This window comes from Salmo trutta, chromosome 14, assembly GCF_901001165.1.
Source record: "Salmo trutta chromosome 14, fSalTru1.1, whole genome shotgun sequence".
Taxonomy (NCBI): Eukaryota; Metazoa; Chordata; class Actinopteri; order Salmoniformes; family Salmonidae; genus Salmo; species Salmo trutta.
This window is the reverse complement of record NC_042970.1, coordinates 55,795,649-55,816,072: the sequence shown is the minus strand read 5'-3', so window position 1 is coordinate 55,816,072 and position 20,424 is coordinate 55,795,649. Positions and strand designations below refer to the sequence as shown.

Below are 20,424 nucleotides of genomic sequence, written 5' to 3'. Positions count from 1 at the left end.
ACGGAATCTAAAACAAAAATCCAGAAAATCACATTGTATGATTTTTAAGTAATTAATTTGCATTTTATTGCATGACATAAGTATTTGATACATCAGAAAAGCAGAACTTAATATTTGGTACAGAAACCTTTGTTTGCAATTACAGAGATCATACGTTTCCTGTAGTTCTTGACCAGGTTTGCACATACTGCAGCAGGGATTTTGGCCCACTCCTCCATACAGACCTTCTCCAGATCCTTCAGGTTTCGGGGCTGTCGCTGGGCAATATGGACTTTCAGCTCCCTCCAAAGATTTTCTATTGGGTTCAGGTCTGGAGACTGGCTAGGCCATTCCAGGACCTTGAGATGCTTCTTACAGAGCCACTCCTTAGTTGTCCTGGCTATGTGTTTCGGGTCGTTGTCATGCTGGAAGACCCAGCCACGACCCATCTTCAATGCTCTTACTGAGGGAAGGAGGTTGTTGGCCAAGATCTCGCGATACATGGCCCCATCCATCCTCCCCTCAATACGGTGCAGTCGTCCTGTCCCCTTTGCAGAAAAGCATCCCCTAAGAATGACGTTTCCACCTCCATGCCTCACGGTTGGGATGGTGTTCTTGGGGTTGTACTCATCCTTCTTCTTCCTCCAAACACAGCGAGTGGAGTGTAGACCAAAAAGCTCTATTTTTGTCTCATCAGACCACATGACCTTCTCCCATTCCTCCTCTGGATCATCCAGATGGTCATTGGCAAACTTCAGATGGGCCTGGACATGCGCTGGCTTGAGCAGGGGGACCTTGCGTGTGCTGCAGGATTTTAATCCATGACGGCGTAGTGTGTTACTAATGGTTTTCTTTGAGACTGTGGTCCCAGCTCTCTTCAGGTCATTGACCAGGTCCTACCATGTAGTTCTGGGCTGATCCCTCACCGTCCTCATGATCATTAATGCCCCACGAGGTGAGATCTTGCATGGAGCCCCAGACCAAGGGTGATTGACCGTCATCTTGAACTTCTTCCATTTTCGAATAATTGCGCCAACAGTTGTTGCCTTCTCACCAAGCTGCTTGCCTATTGTCCTGTAGCCCATCCAAGCCTTGTGCAGCTCTACAATTTTATCCCTGAAGTCCTTACACAGCTCTCTGGTCTTGGCCATTGTGGAGAGGTTGGAGTCTGTTTGATTGAGTGTGTGGACAGGTGTCTTTTATACAGGTAACGAGTTCAAACAGGTGCAGTTAATGAGTGGAGAACAGTAGGGCTTATTAAAGAAAAACTAACAGGTCTGTGAGAGCCGGAATTCTTACTGGTTGGTAGGTGAACAAATACTTATGTCATGCAATAAAATGCAAATGAATTACTTAAAATCATACAATGTGATTTTCTGGATTTTTGTTTTAGAATCCGTCTCTCACAGTTGAAGTGTACCTATGATAAAAATTACAGACCTCTACATGCTTTGTAAGTAGGAAAACCTGCAAAATCGGCAGTGTATCAAATACTTGTTCTCCCCACTGTATATAGTGGCAATACCAGAATAAATTATCTATTGATTCTGTCTCTTCACAACAAAATCTACAGAGCTGAGATTGTTGTATGCCTCATATATATATATATAGCATTCTGTTGGTGGCAAGAATTTTATATAATACTTTAAACTGAAAAACTAAAAGTGTTGTGTCAAGTGTAGTTTTTTGTACCAGTTCATAAACCATATGCCATGGAATTGGTACATCAAAAAGCTCCTCCCATTTATTTTGCTGTCAACATTTTTGTCCTCAGATGAAACTGGTATATTTGTCTTTTTATGCCAGTTCCATTCAGCTAATTTGTATCTTTCGTATACTGCTCAAAAAAATAAAGGGAACACTTAAACAACACAATGTAACTCCAAGTCAATCACACTTCTGTGAAATCAAACTGTCCACTTAGGAAGCAACACTGATTGACAATAAATGTCACATGCTGTTGTGCAAATGGAATAGACAACAGGTGGAAATTATAGGCAATAAGCAAGACACCCCCAATAAAGGAGTGGTTCTGCAGGTGGAGACCACAGACCACTTCTCAGTTCCTATGCTTCCTGGCTGATGTTTTGGTCACTTTTGAAGTCTACAACCCACACAAGTGGCTCAGGTAGTGCAGCTCATCCAGGATGGCACATCAATGCGAGCTGTGGCAAGAAGGTTTGCTGTGTCTGTCAGCGTAGTGTCCAGAGCATGGAGGCGCTACCAGGAGACAGGCCAGTACATCAGGAGACGTGGAGGAGGCCGTAGGAGGGCAACAATGTGTCTGCTCAAACGGTCAGAAACAGACTCCATGAGGGTGGTATGAGGGCCCGACGTCCACAGGTGGGGGTTGTGCTTACAGCCCAACACCGTGCAGGACGTTTGGCATTTGCCAGAGAACACCAAGATTGGCAAATTCGCCACGGGCGCCCTGTGCTCTTCACAGATGAAAGCAGGTTCACACTGAGCACATGTGACAGACGTGACAGAGTCTGGAGATGCCGTGGAGAACGTTCTGCTGCCTGCAACATCCTCCAGCATGACCGGTTTGGCGGTGGGTCAGTCATGGTGTGGGGTGGCATTTCTTTGGGGGGCCGCACAGCCCTCCATGTGCTCACCAGAGGTAGCCTGACTGCCATTAGGTACCGAGATGAGATCCTCAGACCCCTTGAGAGACCATATGCTGGTGCGGTTGGCCCTGGGTTCCTCCTAATGCAAGACAATGCTAGACCTCATGTGGCTAGAGTGTGTCAGCAGTTCCTGCAAGAGGAAGGCATTGATGCTATGGACTGGCCCGCCCGTTCCCCAGACCTGAATCCAATTGAGCACATTTGGGACATCATGTCTCGCTCCATCCACCAACGCCACATTGCACCACAGACTGTCCAGGAGTTGGCGGATGCTTTAGTCCAGGTCTGGGAGGAGATCCCTCAGGAGACCATCCACCACCTCATCAGGAGCATGCCCAGGCATTGTAGGGAGGTCATACAGGCACGTGGAGGCCACACACACTACTGAGCCTCATTTTGACTTGTTTTAAGGACATTACATCAAAGTTGGATCAGCCTTTAGTGTGGTTTTCCACTTTAATTTTGAGTGTGACTCCAAATCCAGACCTCCATGGGTTGATAAATTGGATTTCAATTGATTATTTTGGTGTGATTTTGTTGTCAGCACATTCAACTATGTAAAGAAAAAAGTATTTAGTAAGATAATTTCTTTCATTCAGATCTAGGATGTGTGTTTAAGTGTTCCCTTTATTTTTTTGAGCAGTGTATATGGCAGTTCCCGACCTTCTCCCTTTTCCACTTTTGTGGTTGTGCTGCAATCAGTTGGTTGTAAGTTTGGATTGAGACGATATTCATATATATATTTTCAATAACTGCATGTGACATAACTCCTCCATTTTTATTCATAATACCATTAAAAAATGTAATTAAATTTGTAAAAAAAAAAATCCATGAAGTTTTTTTTTAATGAATAAGTATATTTGAGTTTAACCATAACATTTGTTGTAATATTTGTTCCATCTTTTCTGGCGGATAAAACTGAAATGGCTTGTTTAAGAAAGGGTGATACTTTAAACAAAATGTAATTTTCAATTTGTCAGAAATTAGAAATTGTAACCTGTATGAAGGCAAAAAGGCAATTTTTGAACAAAGGATGAGCTTTTCTTAATAATCTATCGGAGAACCATTTTCGGTTTAAGTATAATTTATGCACGAGTGAAGCTTTTAGAGAGAGGTTTAAAGCTTTAATATTTAATATTTTTAGCCCACCCAAATTCATATTCATTATATAAATAGGCATGTTTAATTTTGTCTGGCTTAGCATTCCAAATAAAATGAAATATGTTTTGCTCATATGATTTAAAAAACAAGTCATCTGGACTAGGCAGTGCCATTAGTAAGTAAGTAAACTGTGATAGGACCAAAAAGTTAATTAATGTTATTTTTCCATAAATAGACAAGTATTTACCTCCATGGTTGCAAAATCATATCTATTTTTGCTAACTTTCTATTGAAATTAATTGTAGTAAATTCAATTATAGTTTTTGAGATGTAAATACCAAGTATGTCTACTTCACCATCCACCCCCATTTTATTGGTAAACTACAAGGTAGTGTAAACAAAAAAAATGTATGATCCAATACGTAATATGGTACACTTGTCATATTTAGGTTTTAATCCAGAGAGGCTAGAAAAATGATCAAGATCTTCAATGACACTGTGCAGGGATCCAGATTGCAGATTTAAGAACAAACTAGTCACTTTCATAGTCCTAAAGCTAAGCCTTTGACATTTTTTGTTGCAATTAGTAATTGTGTATTACATTGACTCAACATGTAGGCTAGATTAAGAGGTACCAAAAGGACAACAGAATGAATTCCAACCTCGGATATCAACACCATATCTGCCAAACCTGTCAACCGTTGCCTGCATCTGCCCAATTTGAAGGAGCACCTACTGGGAAGATAAAGGGAGCAGTTGACAGAATATGTGTTAGAAGTTGTTTCAACTGAATCCTCGCTACTACCTCTGTTAAATGCACTGTCTGAATGTTACGTTATGTGGGAAGGAACTGCATTACATGTTGGTACCTTTTGTCTGACTTGGTGGATTTATTTAACCAGTTTGAGTATGATTTACACAATGTCACTGGATGGAATTTTGACACGAAATTGCAAAGGGCACAACTAACATGGATTGGTTCAACAGCAGCAAATTATAGTAATGTTATAGTTATTATAGTTATAATTATAGTTATGTTGGATTTACATGATTTAATTACATATGATGGAACCACTTAAGTCAAGTTAATATTATTCATTGAATTTATTTGGGATTTGTATGATTTAATTATATTTGATGGAAACACTTAGATTATGCTGGAATTTAAAATACGTTAATCTTATGATTTATTTTTGAGTGTATCTCCATTGTAAAGTAGTACATTTCCTTCTTCTTTTGTATTTGAAACGAGCATGAAGCTAATATTGGCTAATATTTACCACCACCTGCAGTGCTGGGCCATTTATTGTATCATTGTTGTGGTGATATAGCTTAAAGCCATTTACTAACCATAAGCAACCCAATTTGGAGAAGACAATGCTCTGATCATTTGTTGATCGCTCCCAACCCATAGGAATCCCCAACCAGATGAATACTTAAAAAATGGTGGAAGCCCTCAATGGAAATATCTATGCTAAAACAGGCTATATCCATCTAGAGTCCTCTAACTCTATGGGTACAGCACAAGAGGTGAGAGTGAGAGGCATGGAATATTTCCCTCTCACAGAAACTACTTCCCAAAACGATTCCCACTTTTGCAGAGTCCTCCACCTCCTCCTCTCCATCATGTTAATCTTCCAAAGTGAAAGGAGGAGCTCCCTTCCATAACTCTGTGCCAAACCGTCCTCTTTATCGCCGAGAGCGATAGCCAACGCTGCAAACACTTGTTTCATTAAGCATGATTTAAGTCCCACACGTCACCGTGCATTTATTTCACTGCCACTGAACAGATTCAGAAAAAAAGAGGAACTGTTTCTACTCTAGAAATTAAATAAATAAATGCATGATGGGAGACTGATTTTTGAGTGTAGTTAACTTTTAATTAATGTGTGCAGGCACCTAGTACTGTTGTTTGGTTAGTGGTGTTTCTGTAGCACATGAGATGGAGTTTGCAAGACAAATGGCCACTGGATTAATACAAATAATCATGATATCATTCTGCCAGGTAAGCATAGGCTACTTTATGGCTAATTAACATTTAATTTTGGGAAAGCCTTCCCATCTACCAGAAGACGGTTAGGTCTATCATTAGCGTCACTATATTTTTCCTGTTCCTTAATTGTTTGAAACCTTGACATTTGACTTCATACTATGAGACATGTCTTACCTTGCTTCAAAGTAACCTATAGCCAAAATCCCACTATAGAAACGTGGAGGCAATTATTTGAAAGAGTTCCTCATATTATCTAGCAGCCAAAGGCATTATCCTGGTCATATTAGCAACCCATGATAGTTGCATCTTTAGATCTCCCCTCTTTCCCAATTTCTAACAGATATTTCCATCTCTGTCCATGAAACCGCTCACATGTTTTTTCCCGCAAAGCAACTCATTAATTTTCACATTCACACTAGACCACCACCGTATGCACATTGCTGCGGTGAAAATGTGAATAAATAAGATTTTTTATACATTTTAAGCTAAAACATTCTTATCTGTTCCATCAGCCTTATTAATTGATACAGCATATACCTCCACTACACTACTTTAATACAAATCATGGGGATTAATAAGTAAGTATACACAATGCCCACTGAAAAATAAGTGGGTATACAGCGCGTGTTTCTGTACCTGTGTCTATGTCTGTCTCTGTCATTGCGTGCATACGTGCGTGCATGCGTGTGTGTGTTTGTGTGACTGGAATATTGTAGTGGTGGTGGTGCAGACAGTGAATGAGCGGAGAGGGAGAGACAAACTGTACTTGTTCACCTGGGGGGACATGCAGACCTCTTTAAAACAAGCACAGATAGTCAGTTACTCAGAGCAGCACGGCCGCTACTGTCCATAGAGGCCGGTGATGGAGACAGCTAAGGCCAAACCATCTGTCTATAGCCCAGTCAGAACAAGCCAATCACACTAGATTTATCCCTAACGGCATAACTATAACTGGAAATTAAACCTGATTATATTAATAACATTCATTATTTTTCTGTTTAATTACTTAATGTGGGGTTGTAATATCAAGAACTGTCAAGAACTGTAATTATGTATAATTAAAGCTATCAAGCATTCGCACTAGCACTGTATCACTCAGGGTTGCTACTACTCACGCTAACTCGTTTTGCATGTAGTATTCTGATGCAGTGGGTTTGCGCAGGCTATGGTGAACACACTTGTATTAATGAATGTAGTGATGGCTAAGTAGGGCATTGGCTTTGGCAGTTTGACTGTTTCTCTATGGCTGGTCCAGATTGTCTTCCAGGTCAAATGAAACCAGACGTATACTTTGATGGGGTTGGTTCTACCTCTGATGATGACACTCTTAATATTACATTTTTACTGCAACCTATGAGTAGTTAGCAATGAAAGACTAAGACAGTGAGATGGTCAACACAGACTACATTTCACCACAGGAGTCATTTCTTTCAACCTATCCTCAAGATATGGCCCCATAATACTATGTTAATTAATCATTTAAAAACATATCAGTATAATATACACGTAGCCTACTTCTATAAACCAACAGGGAAACATAAAGGATTCAATGGAATATCCATGCTAAATGTACTTATGCACTTTTTCCTTTAAAGCGGCCTCTTAATATCAACAGAGCTCATTCCCACCATACAACACTTAGTTGTTATCAGCGTGTCGACTCATAAACGGAGTGCCAAGTCTAGGACAAAAAGGTTTCTCAACAGTTTTTAGCCCAAGCCATAAGACAGGTAACGAAATGGTTACCCGGACTATTTTCATTGTGTGCCCCCCCCTCCAACCCCTCTTTTACGCTGCTGCTACTCTGTTTATCTTATATGCATAGTCACTTTAACTATACGTCCATGTACATACTACCTCAATTGGCCCGACCAACCAGTGCTCCCGCACATTGGCTAACCGGGCTATCTGCATTGTGTCCCACCACCCGCCAACCCCTCTTTTTACGCTACTGCTATTCTCTGTTCATCATATATGCATAGTCACTTTAACCATACCTACATGTACATACTACCTCAATAAGCCTGACTAACCAGTGTCTGTATATAGCCTTGCTACTCTTATTTTCAAATGTCTTTTTACTGTTGTTTTATTTATTTACTTACCCACACACACACACACACACACCTTTTTTTCGCACTATTGGTTAGAGCCTGTAAGTAAGCATTTCACTGTAAGGTCTACCTGTTGTATTTGGTGCATGTCACAAATAAACTTTGATTTGATTTGATAAATGCCATCCCTTTCTCACCGTAAAACGTATTATATTCTCTGGGGACCGATTCCTTCCATATGATGTGGCTTTTAAATGTTTTGTAGTCTAACAATGGTAGCTGAGTGACTTATGCTGCCCATTCTTCCTAGACACCTTTGAGATTGGCGGGGTGCTCTAGCCCCATGTCACACAAGAGGAATATTGTTATATGGCTGCGGGGCAGTTGGAGCGGGGTGCATACTAATGGTGGCATCTCATTGGTTGTACAGTGAGCTCTTAAGGTACCCCAGCAGAAACGAAGCGACTCCAGGAGTGGATATGTTGTCAGTTAGAACCCCTCATTGAAATAGTGCTAAGGGCCTGGGGGTTGCAAAGTCTAATATAGGCCTGAGATAGTGGGCTGTCATGATGGGGAAAGAGCAGGATTTCTCTGTGTTATGAGAAGAACTTTGCCATTCAATGGACCACACCTTCTTATAGCACACACCAGTCATTAGCCAACATTTTTTCAAGATACAATCTAACAATGATGCCATAACTACAACCATAGTATGGCAGACCTGGGTTCAAATAGTAGTTGTTTTACTTTAAAAAATGTTGAGTATTTCATTGAGCCTGCGTGAAGTGCCAGATGGGCAGAGTTTGCACTTTTGGAACTATTCCATTGGTTGAAGTGCAACCTAGTCAAATCTGGTATTAGACTATAATTGATCTTGTATTTCAAACCACAATACTATCTCTTCAATGACAATGAAATGAAGATTTTTTTCAAAGATCTAAACACTCATATCATCACTGAGTTAATCTCACCATCAACACCCATCTGGAATTCATCTGTGGTGAAACTTATCTTTGTGTGATGATAATACAATTCCAATTATTGTAATTGCTATTACAGGCCACACTTCACAACACAAAATCCTCCAACAATGGAATTAATTGACTACATTCTTTGAGGCTGGATCAATATATAAATGAATCTCTTTGGGGAGTGAGGTTTCCGGAAATGGATCCCTGTATTGCTGTCATACTGAGGTCAGACTAAGATATTGTTCCTTAATAACCTGAGTTTAGGTGCACAAGGGTATCTACCATTTTGTATACCAAACCCACAGACAAAAACAGCATTCTACATGCTTCTAGTGCACATCCCACATAACATTCTATGAATCTTATATTGAAACCTATGCACCTGTAAAAGACATTATACAACATACTGCACAGTAAGTAAGTCAGCTGAGGAGTCACACACTGACTACGCTTGAGTGAAAATCACGTGTCAGCATCGGCTGTGATGACTTAAGGGAGAGTGGATAAGGTAGAGAAAGAGGGGGGAGAGGGAGGTAGAGTGAGCGAGAGAGAGAGAGAGACAGAAAGAGGAGAGAAAGACAGACAGAGAGAGGAGTAAGAGAGTAGAGAGACAGCAAGAGAGAGATGGAGAAATAGAGAGAGAAAGAGAGATAAAGAGGATTGGGAAGGGAGATTCTGAGGTGTGGGGTCCCCTGTGATGGAGTAAAGGGGGGAAGTGAAGGAGTGCTCTGAGCCTGGCATCAGACCGCTGTAGACAAGGTTTCTCTTCAGGGTTTCATTGGCAGCCCGTCGCTCTGAGGATGGGCCCACTTTGATTTCTTAGTGCCTGGGAACGTCAAAACAAAATTGATGCGAGTTATGATTCCCTTCTTCCAGTCTCGAAGGCTATCACCGGAGTCTTGGTAGGGCAGTGTGAGGGGAGAGGAGGAAAGTTCACACAGACTGGAAGTGTGTGTGGTTGTGTGTGTGCATGTGTGTTCGCTCAATGCGCATGCTTGAAAGTGTGCATATGTATCAGAACATTTCCCTGTTGCCACCAAAATAACCTTACACAGAGATACAGTGAGGGAAAAGTATTTGATCCCCTGCTGATTTTGTACGTTTGCCCACTGACAAAGAAATGATCAGTCTATCATTTTAATGGTAGGTTTATTTGAACAGTGAGAGACAGAATAACAACAACAAAAATCCAGAAAAACGCTTGTCAAAAATGTTATAAATTGATTTGCATTTTAATGAGGGAAATAAGTATTTGACCCCTCTGCAAAACATGACTTAGTACTTGGTGGCAAAACGTCAGACGTTTCTTGTAGTTGGCCACCAGGTTTGCTCACATCTCAGGAGGGATTTTGTCCCACTCCTCTTTGCAGATCTTCTCCAAGTATTTTAGGTTTCGAGGCTGACGTTTGGCAACTCGAACCTTCAGCTCCCTCCACAGATTTTCTATGGGATTAAGGTCTGGAGACTGGCTAGGCCACTCCAGGACCTTAATGTGCTTCTTCTTGAGCCACTCCTTTGTTGCCTTGGCCGTGTGTTTTGGGTGATTGAAATGCTGGAATACCCATCCACGACCCATTTTCAATGCCCTGGCTGAGGGAAGGAGGTTCTCACCCATAATTTGACGGTACATGTCCCCGTCCATCGTCCCTTTGATGCGGTGAAGTTGTCCTGTCCCCTTAGCAGAAAAACACCCCCAAAGCATAATGTTTCCACCTCCATGTTTGATGTTGGGGATGGTGATCTTGGGGTCATAGGCAGCATTCCTCCTCCTCCAAACACGGCCAGTTGAGTTGATGCCAAAGAGCTCCATTTTGGTCTCATCTGACCACAACACTTTCACCCAGCTGTCCTCTGAATCATTCAGATGTTCATTGGCAAACTCAGATGGGCATGTATATGTGCTTTCTTGAGCAGGGGGACCTTGCGGGCAATGCAGGATTTCAGTCCTTCACGGCGTAGTGTGTTACCAATTGTTTACTTGGTGACTATGGTCCCAGCTGCCTTGAGACATTGACAAGATACTCCCGTGTAGTTCTGGGCTGATTCCTCACCGTTCTCATGATCATTGCAACTCCACGAGGTGAGATCTTGCATGGAGCCCCAGGCCGAGGGAGATTGACAGTTCTTTTGTGTTTCTTCCATTTGCAAATAATCGCACCAACTGTTGTCACCTTCTCACCAAGCTGCTTGGCGATGGCCTTGTAGACAATTCCAGCCTTGTGTAGGTCTACAATCTTGTCCCTGACATCCTTGGAGAGCTTTTCGGTCTTGGCCATGGTGGAGAATTTGGAATCTGATTGATTGATTGCTTCTGTGGATAGGTGTCTTTTATACAGATAACAAACTGAGAGTAGGAGCACTCCCTTTAACCTGTTAGGGCTAGGGGGCAGTATTTACACGGCCGGATAAAAAACGTACCCGATTTAACCTCTTACATCTACACGTTCCGCTAGCGGAACGATTGCTCCAATATCCAATGATGGGCGGGGCGCGAAATTCAAACTCCTCTAAATCCGAAAACTTACACTTTTCAAACATATGACTATTTTACAGCTATTTAAAGACAAGGCTCTCCTTTATCTAACCAAACTGTCCGATTTCAAAAAGGATTTACAGCGAAAGCAATACATTAGATTATGTCAACAAAGTACCAAGCCAGAAATAATCACACAACGATTTTTCAAGCTAGCATATCATGTCACATAAACACAAACCATATCTAAATGCAGCACTAACCTTTGATGATCTTCATCAGATGACACTCCTAGGACATTGTGTTATACAATACATGCATGTCTGTTCAATCAAGTTCATATTTATATCAAAAAACAGCTTTTTACATTAGCATGTGACGTTCAGAACTAGCATTCCCACCGAACACTTCCGGTGATTTTACTAAATTACTCACGATAAACGTTCACAAAAAGCATAACAATTATTTTAAGAATTATAGATACAGAACTCCTCTATGCACTCGATATGTCCGATTTTAAAATAGCTTTTCGGATGAAGCACATTTTGCAATAATGTAAGTACATAGCCCGGCGTTACAGGGCTAGCTATTTAGACACCCTGCAAGTTTAGCCTTCACCAAAATCACATTTCCTATAAGAAAAATGTTCTTACCTTGCTTGTTCTTCATCAGAATACACTGCCAGGACTTCTACTTCAATAACAAATGTAGGTTTGGTCCCAAATAATCCATCGTTATATCCAAACAGCGACGTTTTGTTCGTGCGTTCTAGACACTATCCCAACGCTAAATCTCGGCCACGAGCATGACGCAAAATATGACAAAAAATTTCTAAATATTCCATTACCGTACTTCGAAGCATGTCAACCGCTGTTTAAAACCAATATTTATGCAATTTATCTCGTAGAGAAGCGATAATATTCCGACCGGGAATCTGCCTGTCTGTAAACTGAGGAAAAAACCGAAAGCCGGGGGCGGGGCGTGTCACGCGCCTAAGGCTTAGACCATTGAGTGACCACTTAGCTTTTGCTCTCCTTTGTTTCAGCCAGGGCTTTGAATTACGTCATTCCTGTTTTTCCCGGGCTATGAGACCTCATTGGAGACGTGTGAAGTGTCACGTAAGAGCAGAGATCCTTTGTAAACGATAGAGATAATAAAGAAGGGCAAGAAATGTTCAGACAGGGTACTTCCTGAACAGAAGCATCTCAGGTTTTTGCCTGCCATAGGAGTTCTGTTATACTCACAGACACCATTCAAACAGTTTCAGAAACTTTGGAGTGTTTTCTCTCCAAAGCTAATAATTATATGCATATTCCAGTTTCTGGGCAGGACTAATAATCAGATTAAATCGGGTACGTTTTTTATCCAGCCGTGAAAATACTGCCCCCTAGCCATAACAGGTTAATCTGGTTACTACTCCTGCCCAGTAACTAGAATATGCATATAATTATTGGCTTTGGATAGAAAACACCCTAAAGTTTCTAAAACTGTTTGAATGGTGTCTGTGAGTATAACAGAACTCATATGGCAGGCAAAAACCTGAGAAGATTTCATGCAGGAAGTGGCCTGTCTGACAAGGTGTTGTTGTTCTTGCCTCTGTTTATTGAAGACTCAGGATCTTAGCTGTAACGTGACACTTCCTACGGCTCCCATAGGCTCTCAGAGCCCGGGAAAAAGCTGAACGATATCGAGGCAGCCTCTGGCTGAAACACATTATCGCCTTTGCCAAGTGGCCGATCAGAGGACAAAGGGCTTAGGCGCGTGCCCGAGTCGACCCCATGCTGTATTTTCTTTCGTCTGTTTACCTAATTGCAGATTCCCGGTTGGAATATTATCGCTTTTTTACGAGAAAAATGGCATAAAAATTGATTTTAAACAGCGGTTGACATGCTTCGATGTACGGAATGAAATATTTAGAAATCTTTTGTCACGAAATGCGCCGTGCGCGTGACCCTTATTTACCATTCGGATAGTGTCTTGAACGCACGAACAAAACGCCGCTGTTGGAACATAACTATGGATTATTTGGGACCAAACCAACATTTGTTATTGAAGTAGAAGTCCTGGGAGTGCATTCTGACGAAGAACAGGAAAGGTAATCAAACTTTTCTAATAGTAAATCGGAGTTTGGTGAAGGCTAAACTTGCTGGGTGTCTAAATAGCTAGCCCTGTGATGCCGGGCTATCTACTTAGAATATTGCAAAATGTGCTTTCACCAAAAAGCTATTTTAAAATCGGACATATCGAGTGCATAGAGGAGTTCTGTATCTATAATTCTTAAAATAATTGTTATGCTTTTTGTGAACGTTTATCGTGAGTAATTTAGTAAATTGTTAGTAAATTCGCCGGAAGTTTGCGGGGGGTATGCTAGTTCTGAACGTCACATGCTAATGTAAAAAGCTGTTTTTTGATATAAATATGAACTTGATTGAACAAAACATGCATGTATTGTATAACATAATGTCCTAGGTGTGTCATCTGATGAAGATCATCAAAGGTTAGTGCTGCATTTAGCTGTCTTCTGGGTTTTTGTGACATTATATGGTAGCTTGAAAAATGGGTGTCTGATTATTTCTGGCTGGGTACTCTGCTGACATAATCTAATGTTTTGCTTTCGTTGTAAAGCCTTTTTGAAATCGGACAGTGTGGTTAGATTAACGAGAGTCTTGTCTTTAAAATGCTGTAAAATAGTCATATGTTTGAGAAATTGAAGTAATAGCATTTCTAAGGTATTTGAATATCGCGCCACAGGATTCAACTGGCTGTTACGTAGGTGGGACGATTTGGTGCCACCTGCCCTAGAGAGGTTAACAGTCGCCCCCAGAATTCACCTGAGCCATAATGGAGGCAGAGTTACGGCCAAAGGTCAAATCGAATGGGTTATTCATTATCACTGAAGTCAGGAAGTTGCACCAGTACCCGGCGGATACCGCAGATCCATGGGGTCTCATCCCAGCTGGATTGAGTGTCACTCTCCCTAATGAGCACATTATTATGAAGATAAATGGATTATCACCTCTTGAGTAAACCCTGAATAAATTAGAGTCTGCGAGGTAGCTGTCATTGTGAGACAGTGTGCTGGGACTAGGAGATAAGAGAAGGATGTGTACCTACAGTTGGTTTCCTAGACAGAGCCCTGGGATAATTCCCCCCCGCCTCTTTTTTCTTTGAATGTCGGGTTTAGGTCATCTACATGAGACCGCTTGCAGTCAACGAACCCCTTATAGGTTTTATGTTTATTTGTCTGAGAGCAATAGCGTTTTTTATTAGACACTCACTGTTGAGTGATAAAGCGAATGGAAATAATTTTATTTGGACACTCTGATTGATGACATTGATGACTTACCTCTGCAAGCAAAAAGCCACAAACAAAAAGCCACAAATGTGGGTGCCCAGTTGCTGTTGTTTGGTTTTCTAATGAAAGAGGATTTATGAAGAAAATCATACCCAGGCCAAGTAAAATCCAAGAGTCATGTACAGTGAGGGGAAAAAAGTATTTGATCCCCTGCTGATTTTGTACGTTTGCCCACTGACAAAGAAATTATCAGTCTATAATTTTAATGGTAGGTTTATTTGAACAGTGAAAGACAGAATAACAACAAAGAAATCCAGAAAAACGCATGTCAGAAATGTTATAAATTGATTTGCATTTTAATGAGGGAAATAAGTATTTGACCCCCTCTCAATCAGAAAGATTTCTGGCTCCCAGGTGTCTTTTATACAGGTAACGAGCTGAGATTAGGAGCACACTCTTAAAAATAGCACAAAAAAGCAAGGGTGAGTTGTGAACCGTCCTGCTTATCTAATCAGCATTGTTACCGTGTCTGGTTAAGAGGTCCCGTGAGTATGGCGAGTAGTAATTTTCCCTCCATTGAAAGGAGATGGTCACTGTATGTGAAGAGAGAGAGAGCGTGAGAGAGTGCCTGTGGACCCTTTCCCTGTCAATTTCTTATCAATGCCGCTCCCTCTCCACTTCCAACCCTCGCCCGCCTGCCACGCTCAAATCAGAAACACAATCAAGTCTGCAAGTCAGGCAAGAGCACTCAAATCATCACCAAGAACAAAACAAGTAGATGAGTAATTTAACCCCTTTACCCTCATCAGACTTACACAGACCAATAACACAAGGAATTAATGCAACTGGGCTGTTGACAACCTATAATTCAAATGTCCATTACTAATCCCAGAGTCCTTTGGCATAGGCTTCAAACTCCACAGTTTCCCCCGTCGAGTAAACACGTCACATCAAAATGACGGTCCTCAGCCATGTTTCTGGTGATTGGTTCAGACAATTTTTTTTTCAGCCAGAGCTCCACTTGAAGAGTTAATAATGGAGATAGATGTGGGAGCAGATTTCAGAGAGACGTGCAAATGGGCGGCGAACGCAACAATTCCGAAACTCCCTGTCCGCAATCACTCTGCAGTCAATCTCTGACAACGGCAACGAATCAACAAAACGTGTCACGTCACAGTGTTATTTATTTGTACCTTATACACTAGATACTGCTTTTGTAGAGGTGTAAAAAGGACTCTAAGTGTAGCTACTGGCCAGTGATTAGTATATCCCCTCTCTTGAGAAGCACTATCGCACACAAAGTCCGCCATGCAAACAGAAGAAACCTTGCCCATTTCCCCGAGAGACATGAGACAAATCCCACCGCGGCCACCAATTTAAAGTGCCATTTGGAGTGTGTGAAGAGTGAACTATCAACAAAGGGAAAATTAAGACTCAATGATGGGAACAGCATACAGAGTGCAAGAATATTACTTTATTCCCTGGAGTCAACAACTATCACATACTAGTCAAGCATTAGTAATCAACTGTCCCAAACTTTAATCTGCACTCATAGGGCTTGTTTCCAGGACACAGATTAGGAAGATTAGGCTTAGTCCTGGACTAAGAATTATTCTCTGTGGAGGACCTCCATTGAAAGCTCTTTTGAGTCTATGACTAGGCTTAATCTCTATACGGCAAACCGGCCCTTACACTTTCAGTAGTCACAGAGACAGAAAGTAATATTGCGTCTTGGTCTTGACACCAGGACTGAACACCTTTAAGTAGACAGGTCCCCTTTATTCCAAGAATAGAACTGACCATAAAATGCCTCAACCGTAGAGTAGTAGTGGGAAAGTTGAGTTGAAAAGAGCTTAGACCTGATAAGGCTCTTATACTCAGCGTGTCATCTGTGCCTTTCAAGTAATATTCTAAGGAGTTTGGTCTGTCTGAGAGACTTTGTGTGACTGCTCAACCTCTTCTTAACACCACCAACAGATCTCCTATCCCAGGTAATATCCTGGCGCCAAACATGAGCATTATAAAAGGAAGGAGAAAAAAACTAACACAGAAAAACACAACTGAACCATTCCCTCGGAACGGCACTCCTTTTGAAGCGGTGAAAGAGCCCTGGTAACAAGCAGGACAGCTTGCACTGATGGGAATAACCTCATCACCTGAGCCCCCCTGAGTCTCTGAGCCTCACTGCTCTCACTCTCTTTTTCTGTAGAGCCTACTGTGTCCAGCATTGTCCAACGGGAACATTGTATGAAATGCCATGCACAATCAGTGAAGATGCTTGTCCCTCTTGCATTTCAGCTGTTGTGGGTGAAACACACAGAAGGGCAGACACATGATGTACCTACCTCCACATTAACACATGCAGTGATGCCTTTGATTAGATACTCCTATCCTGATGACACAGATATGAAGGAATATGGGTGTAATGGGTTCCTGTTGTTTATTTATTTATACAGCCCTTTTTTCACATTTTTATCTGAAGTGCCCTGTTTTGCCATGCTGAAAAAATGAGACTTTGATCATGTTGTTCTCGGCGCTTCTGATTTTCACACGACCTGAATTTGCACCAAATGCAAAAAATTGCCCCATATGCCTTCTGTGTGCGATCTTCAATGAAATTTGCTCAGCAGTCAGCACAGTAGACAAATATAACAAGCCTCTAATACAGTACTGGCAGTCTGTGTCCCAAATGTCACCCTATTCCATAAATAGTTCACTACTTTTTCACCAGGGTCCAGAGGAAGACCCTTAGGGCTATGGTCAAAAGTAGTGCACTATGTAGGGAATAAGGTGCCATTTGTTACATAGTTGCAGTGTGTTCAACTGCTAACTGGATTAATGTCAGTGGCGTAACACTAGAAGGCACCCCATGGAGCTGGGGAACTGACACTGACATCCCTACCATAGGTGATCAGTCAGAGAGAAACAAAGAGAGAGGGTGAGAGAGAGAGGGCGTGAAAGCGGAGGAGAGCCAAAATACAGATATAATTGTCCATGAGAGGACAAGAAAGAAAGAAGAGCTGACGAAAGCGAGACACACACACACACATCCAAAAAGAAGGGGTGAGGAGAGGAGATAGAGGAAAATAAAGGAAGGAGAGAGGAGGAAGCCCCGTTGTGTACCTGTGGGAACAGCCGCGTCCATAGTGGGCCTCTCCCAAGTGTTGACTTGCTCCCAGGCGAAGCCATTGGTCCCCAGGGCCACACTGTAGCCACAGCTGCTGTAGTGCTCTTCAAACGAACAGCTGCCTGTAGGACACGACGAGAAGAGAAGGGTTGCATATGTAAACACGATAAAGCCATATACTCACATCATTATTTCATCCCCGCTAAATAATGATTTTCCAGCGCATTAGGCTTCATGCTAGCCAGAAGCCATGGATTGAGAAAGCAAGACTAAACTCGGTCTAATTAAATGTACTCTTTGAGATGCGTGGTTTAATTGCAATGAGAGGATTCAAAGGGAATTCTTAGTTTTTTTGTGTTTTATCTCTGTTTTTTTTCAATTACACCCATAGTTTAAGTGTTTTTGAGCGTGGATCGATTGATCTAGGCTGTGCTGACTTGACAGTTTACTGTGGCAAGGAATACAGTTATTGTATTATACATGAATGGATATATTTTTTCCAATTAAATGAAAAGCTTGCTTCTGGTTTTAATCTAATTTATAAAATTGCATAAGCCAAGGACTAAACACTCATTGGCAGTTAATGACTTGCCTGTTTACTGAATGGGAAAATCAGAGCACAAGAATGGGTTATTATTCAATTAAAATGAGAGGGGAGTTGGTGTCAATGATAGATTATGACTTGGGTTTAAACCCCCCCCCCCCCAAAAAAAACACCACATTATGTCCATTCTGAAATGTCCCAAACATTTATTTCTACGTCAATAAATCCAGTCTTCCTAATCAAAACCCCTAATCTCACTACTGAGATTGAGGCTGTCCTAATATGGACACTACATAACAAATAACTTTTCACTTTCCATATCAAAAGTGTCAAACAACCACCATCGCAGCGTCGTGTCTGTTTCTGGGGGGGGGGGGGGGGGGGGGGGGGTGTAAAGTGACAAGAAAAACAAGCCAAAGCCCTTCATCTCCTCTAATTAATGTTGCCTACCAATTTGATCCATTATTGATAAGTTGCCCACAGCAGATAAGCAACCGTTTCATTATCAGTTGAAGCTGCTGCTACAACCTGCACCCACATCTGCAAATAGGAGAGGAGCGTAAAAATGGGGGCTTTTCATCACTAATGCTAGTAGACAGTGAGATATAATTGGGAAGTTTCCAGCAGCTGAGTTTCTTTAGGCTCTTTGTCGAGACATTGTTTATCAAATAGAGTTTCCCATGTAGCACTTTCATCAATAAGGTTTTACTGAACTGAGAGGCATGTTTCTAAGGGCAATGAATGGGGAGTTAGAATGCGGCGTTAGAATGTGTTCACAGTCGCCAATCAAAAAGGATGTTGTTTACGCTAGAAAAAATTGCCAGAGAAGAAATTGAAGTGTTTGCACTTCAGGATTTCATTTGAGAATTAGGGGCCCTGCAATTAATATGTATTGCTGGCAGATTACAACTGTACTGTAATTAATGTGCATTTAATTTTAATTAATTTAACATTTTGGCCATTTTGGGCAACTACATAGTGAGTTTGCTAGCTAGTTTAGTTGAATTTTAAGATGATATGATCAACAAAGAGATATTTGGAAATATCAGTTTTGAAATGTTGTTGTGGTAGAAAAGGTAAAGAAAATGGACACTAGGCTACAGTACAGTATATTTAAAACGAGTGATGATTGAATGTTGAATTTCTCAAGTAATCTTTACATAGCTCTTTATAAAGATAAGCTTTTTGGACAGATTATCCTCAGGGCTCATTCATTTGGATCAGTGGTTTCTGGTTAAGTTGAGTATTAGTGTTGATAAAGATAACGATATGCACCCATCTTGTGATCATACTCAAGACCCTTCTAAAACATTCCAGTCTTTCATCCATTCCTGGAGCCCCAATCATACCCTTTGGATAATTAGAACCTTACATTTATACCCACTTTAAATCGAAACTGACAGTGCCTAGCATGATATACACCAATGGGGACAAACTCAGCTAAAGCATCTGTTTTCTGTTCACTTAGATAAGATCTTAGTTTGCTTTGCTCCCATAAAATTTACTGTCATCATCTAAGATTTAATTACAGCGTTTACTAACATACTGTGTGTATTCTTCTTGTATCCCCCGGCGGCATTTCTGAGCTAGGCAGGCTAATATACGGTTCGGATGCTAAAGCTATTACTTTCACTCCAATAGGCATGAATAATAGCCAAATATAGCTTTCATTAACATAGCAGTCAACAGAGATGTACAGTATCATGACAGTGTTTTTGTCATGTAATATTTGTCTTCCAATTTAGGTCAAATGTGTCCAGACAAAGGCTAAGCAGCCATATTATTAGTTTCATTAGAGAATGCATGACTCAATGGGACACATTTTTGTATTTTTTTTCTGCTTGAGTGAAAACAACCAACAACTTGTTTCTCTCTAGTTGTCACTGTGCCACTGGCTCAGAAAAACAAACACACACACCTGAAGTCAATAGATCCCATCCATTTGGACAGGATCGAGGACATAAGACAGAGTAGACCGATTGAATGAGTGAGAGAGACACATACAGACTCAACACAAACACACACAAAGAATCGCTTTCACTCACATCCCGTTTGAAATTAATCCAGCTTCGCCAGTCATGCTGAATTACACAAGAAAATAAGGCTAACAAGGGTGCCTCTAATAACACACACAGCTCGTTCGATTTAGCCGCTCCCTCAACCTCTACTAATTCTACCTTTTCCACTTCGCAAACACTCTTAAACCTCATCAGCCCAAGTCCCACAATCCATTTCCCCTAGCCAATCTATCCCCATC

At 41.3% G+C, this 20,424-nt stretch overlaps 1 protein-coding gene across 14 annotated transcripts in view; it reads right to left on the bottom strand.

Annotated features, from left to right (window-relative positions):
• Positions 1–20,424, bottom strand: part of ptprt (protein tyrosine phosphatase receptor type T) — a 515,339-nt gene that overhangs the window by 376,302 nt on the left and 118,613 nt on the right. For all 14 annotated transcript variants that reach the window (XM_029776440.1, XM_029776442.1, XM_029776445.1 and 11 more), the window contains exon 2: positions 17,620–17,745. In XM_029776440.1, the coding sequence (XP_029632300.1) occupies positions 17,620–17,745 (126 nt within the window). The remainder of the gene's footprint in view (positions 1–17,619; positions 17,746–20,424) is intronic.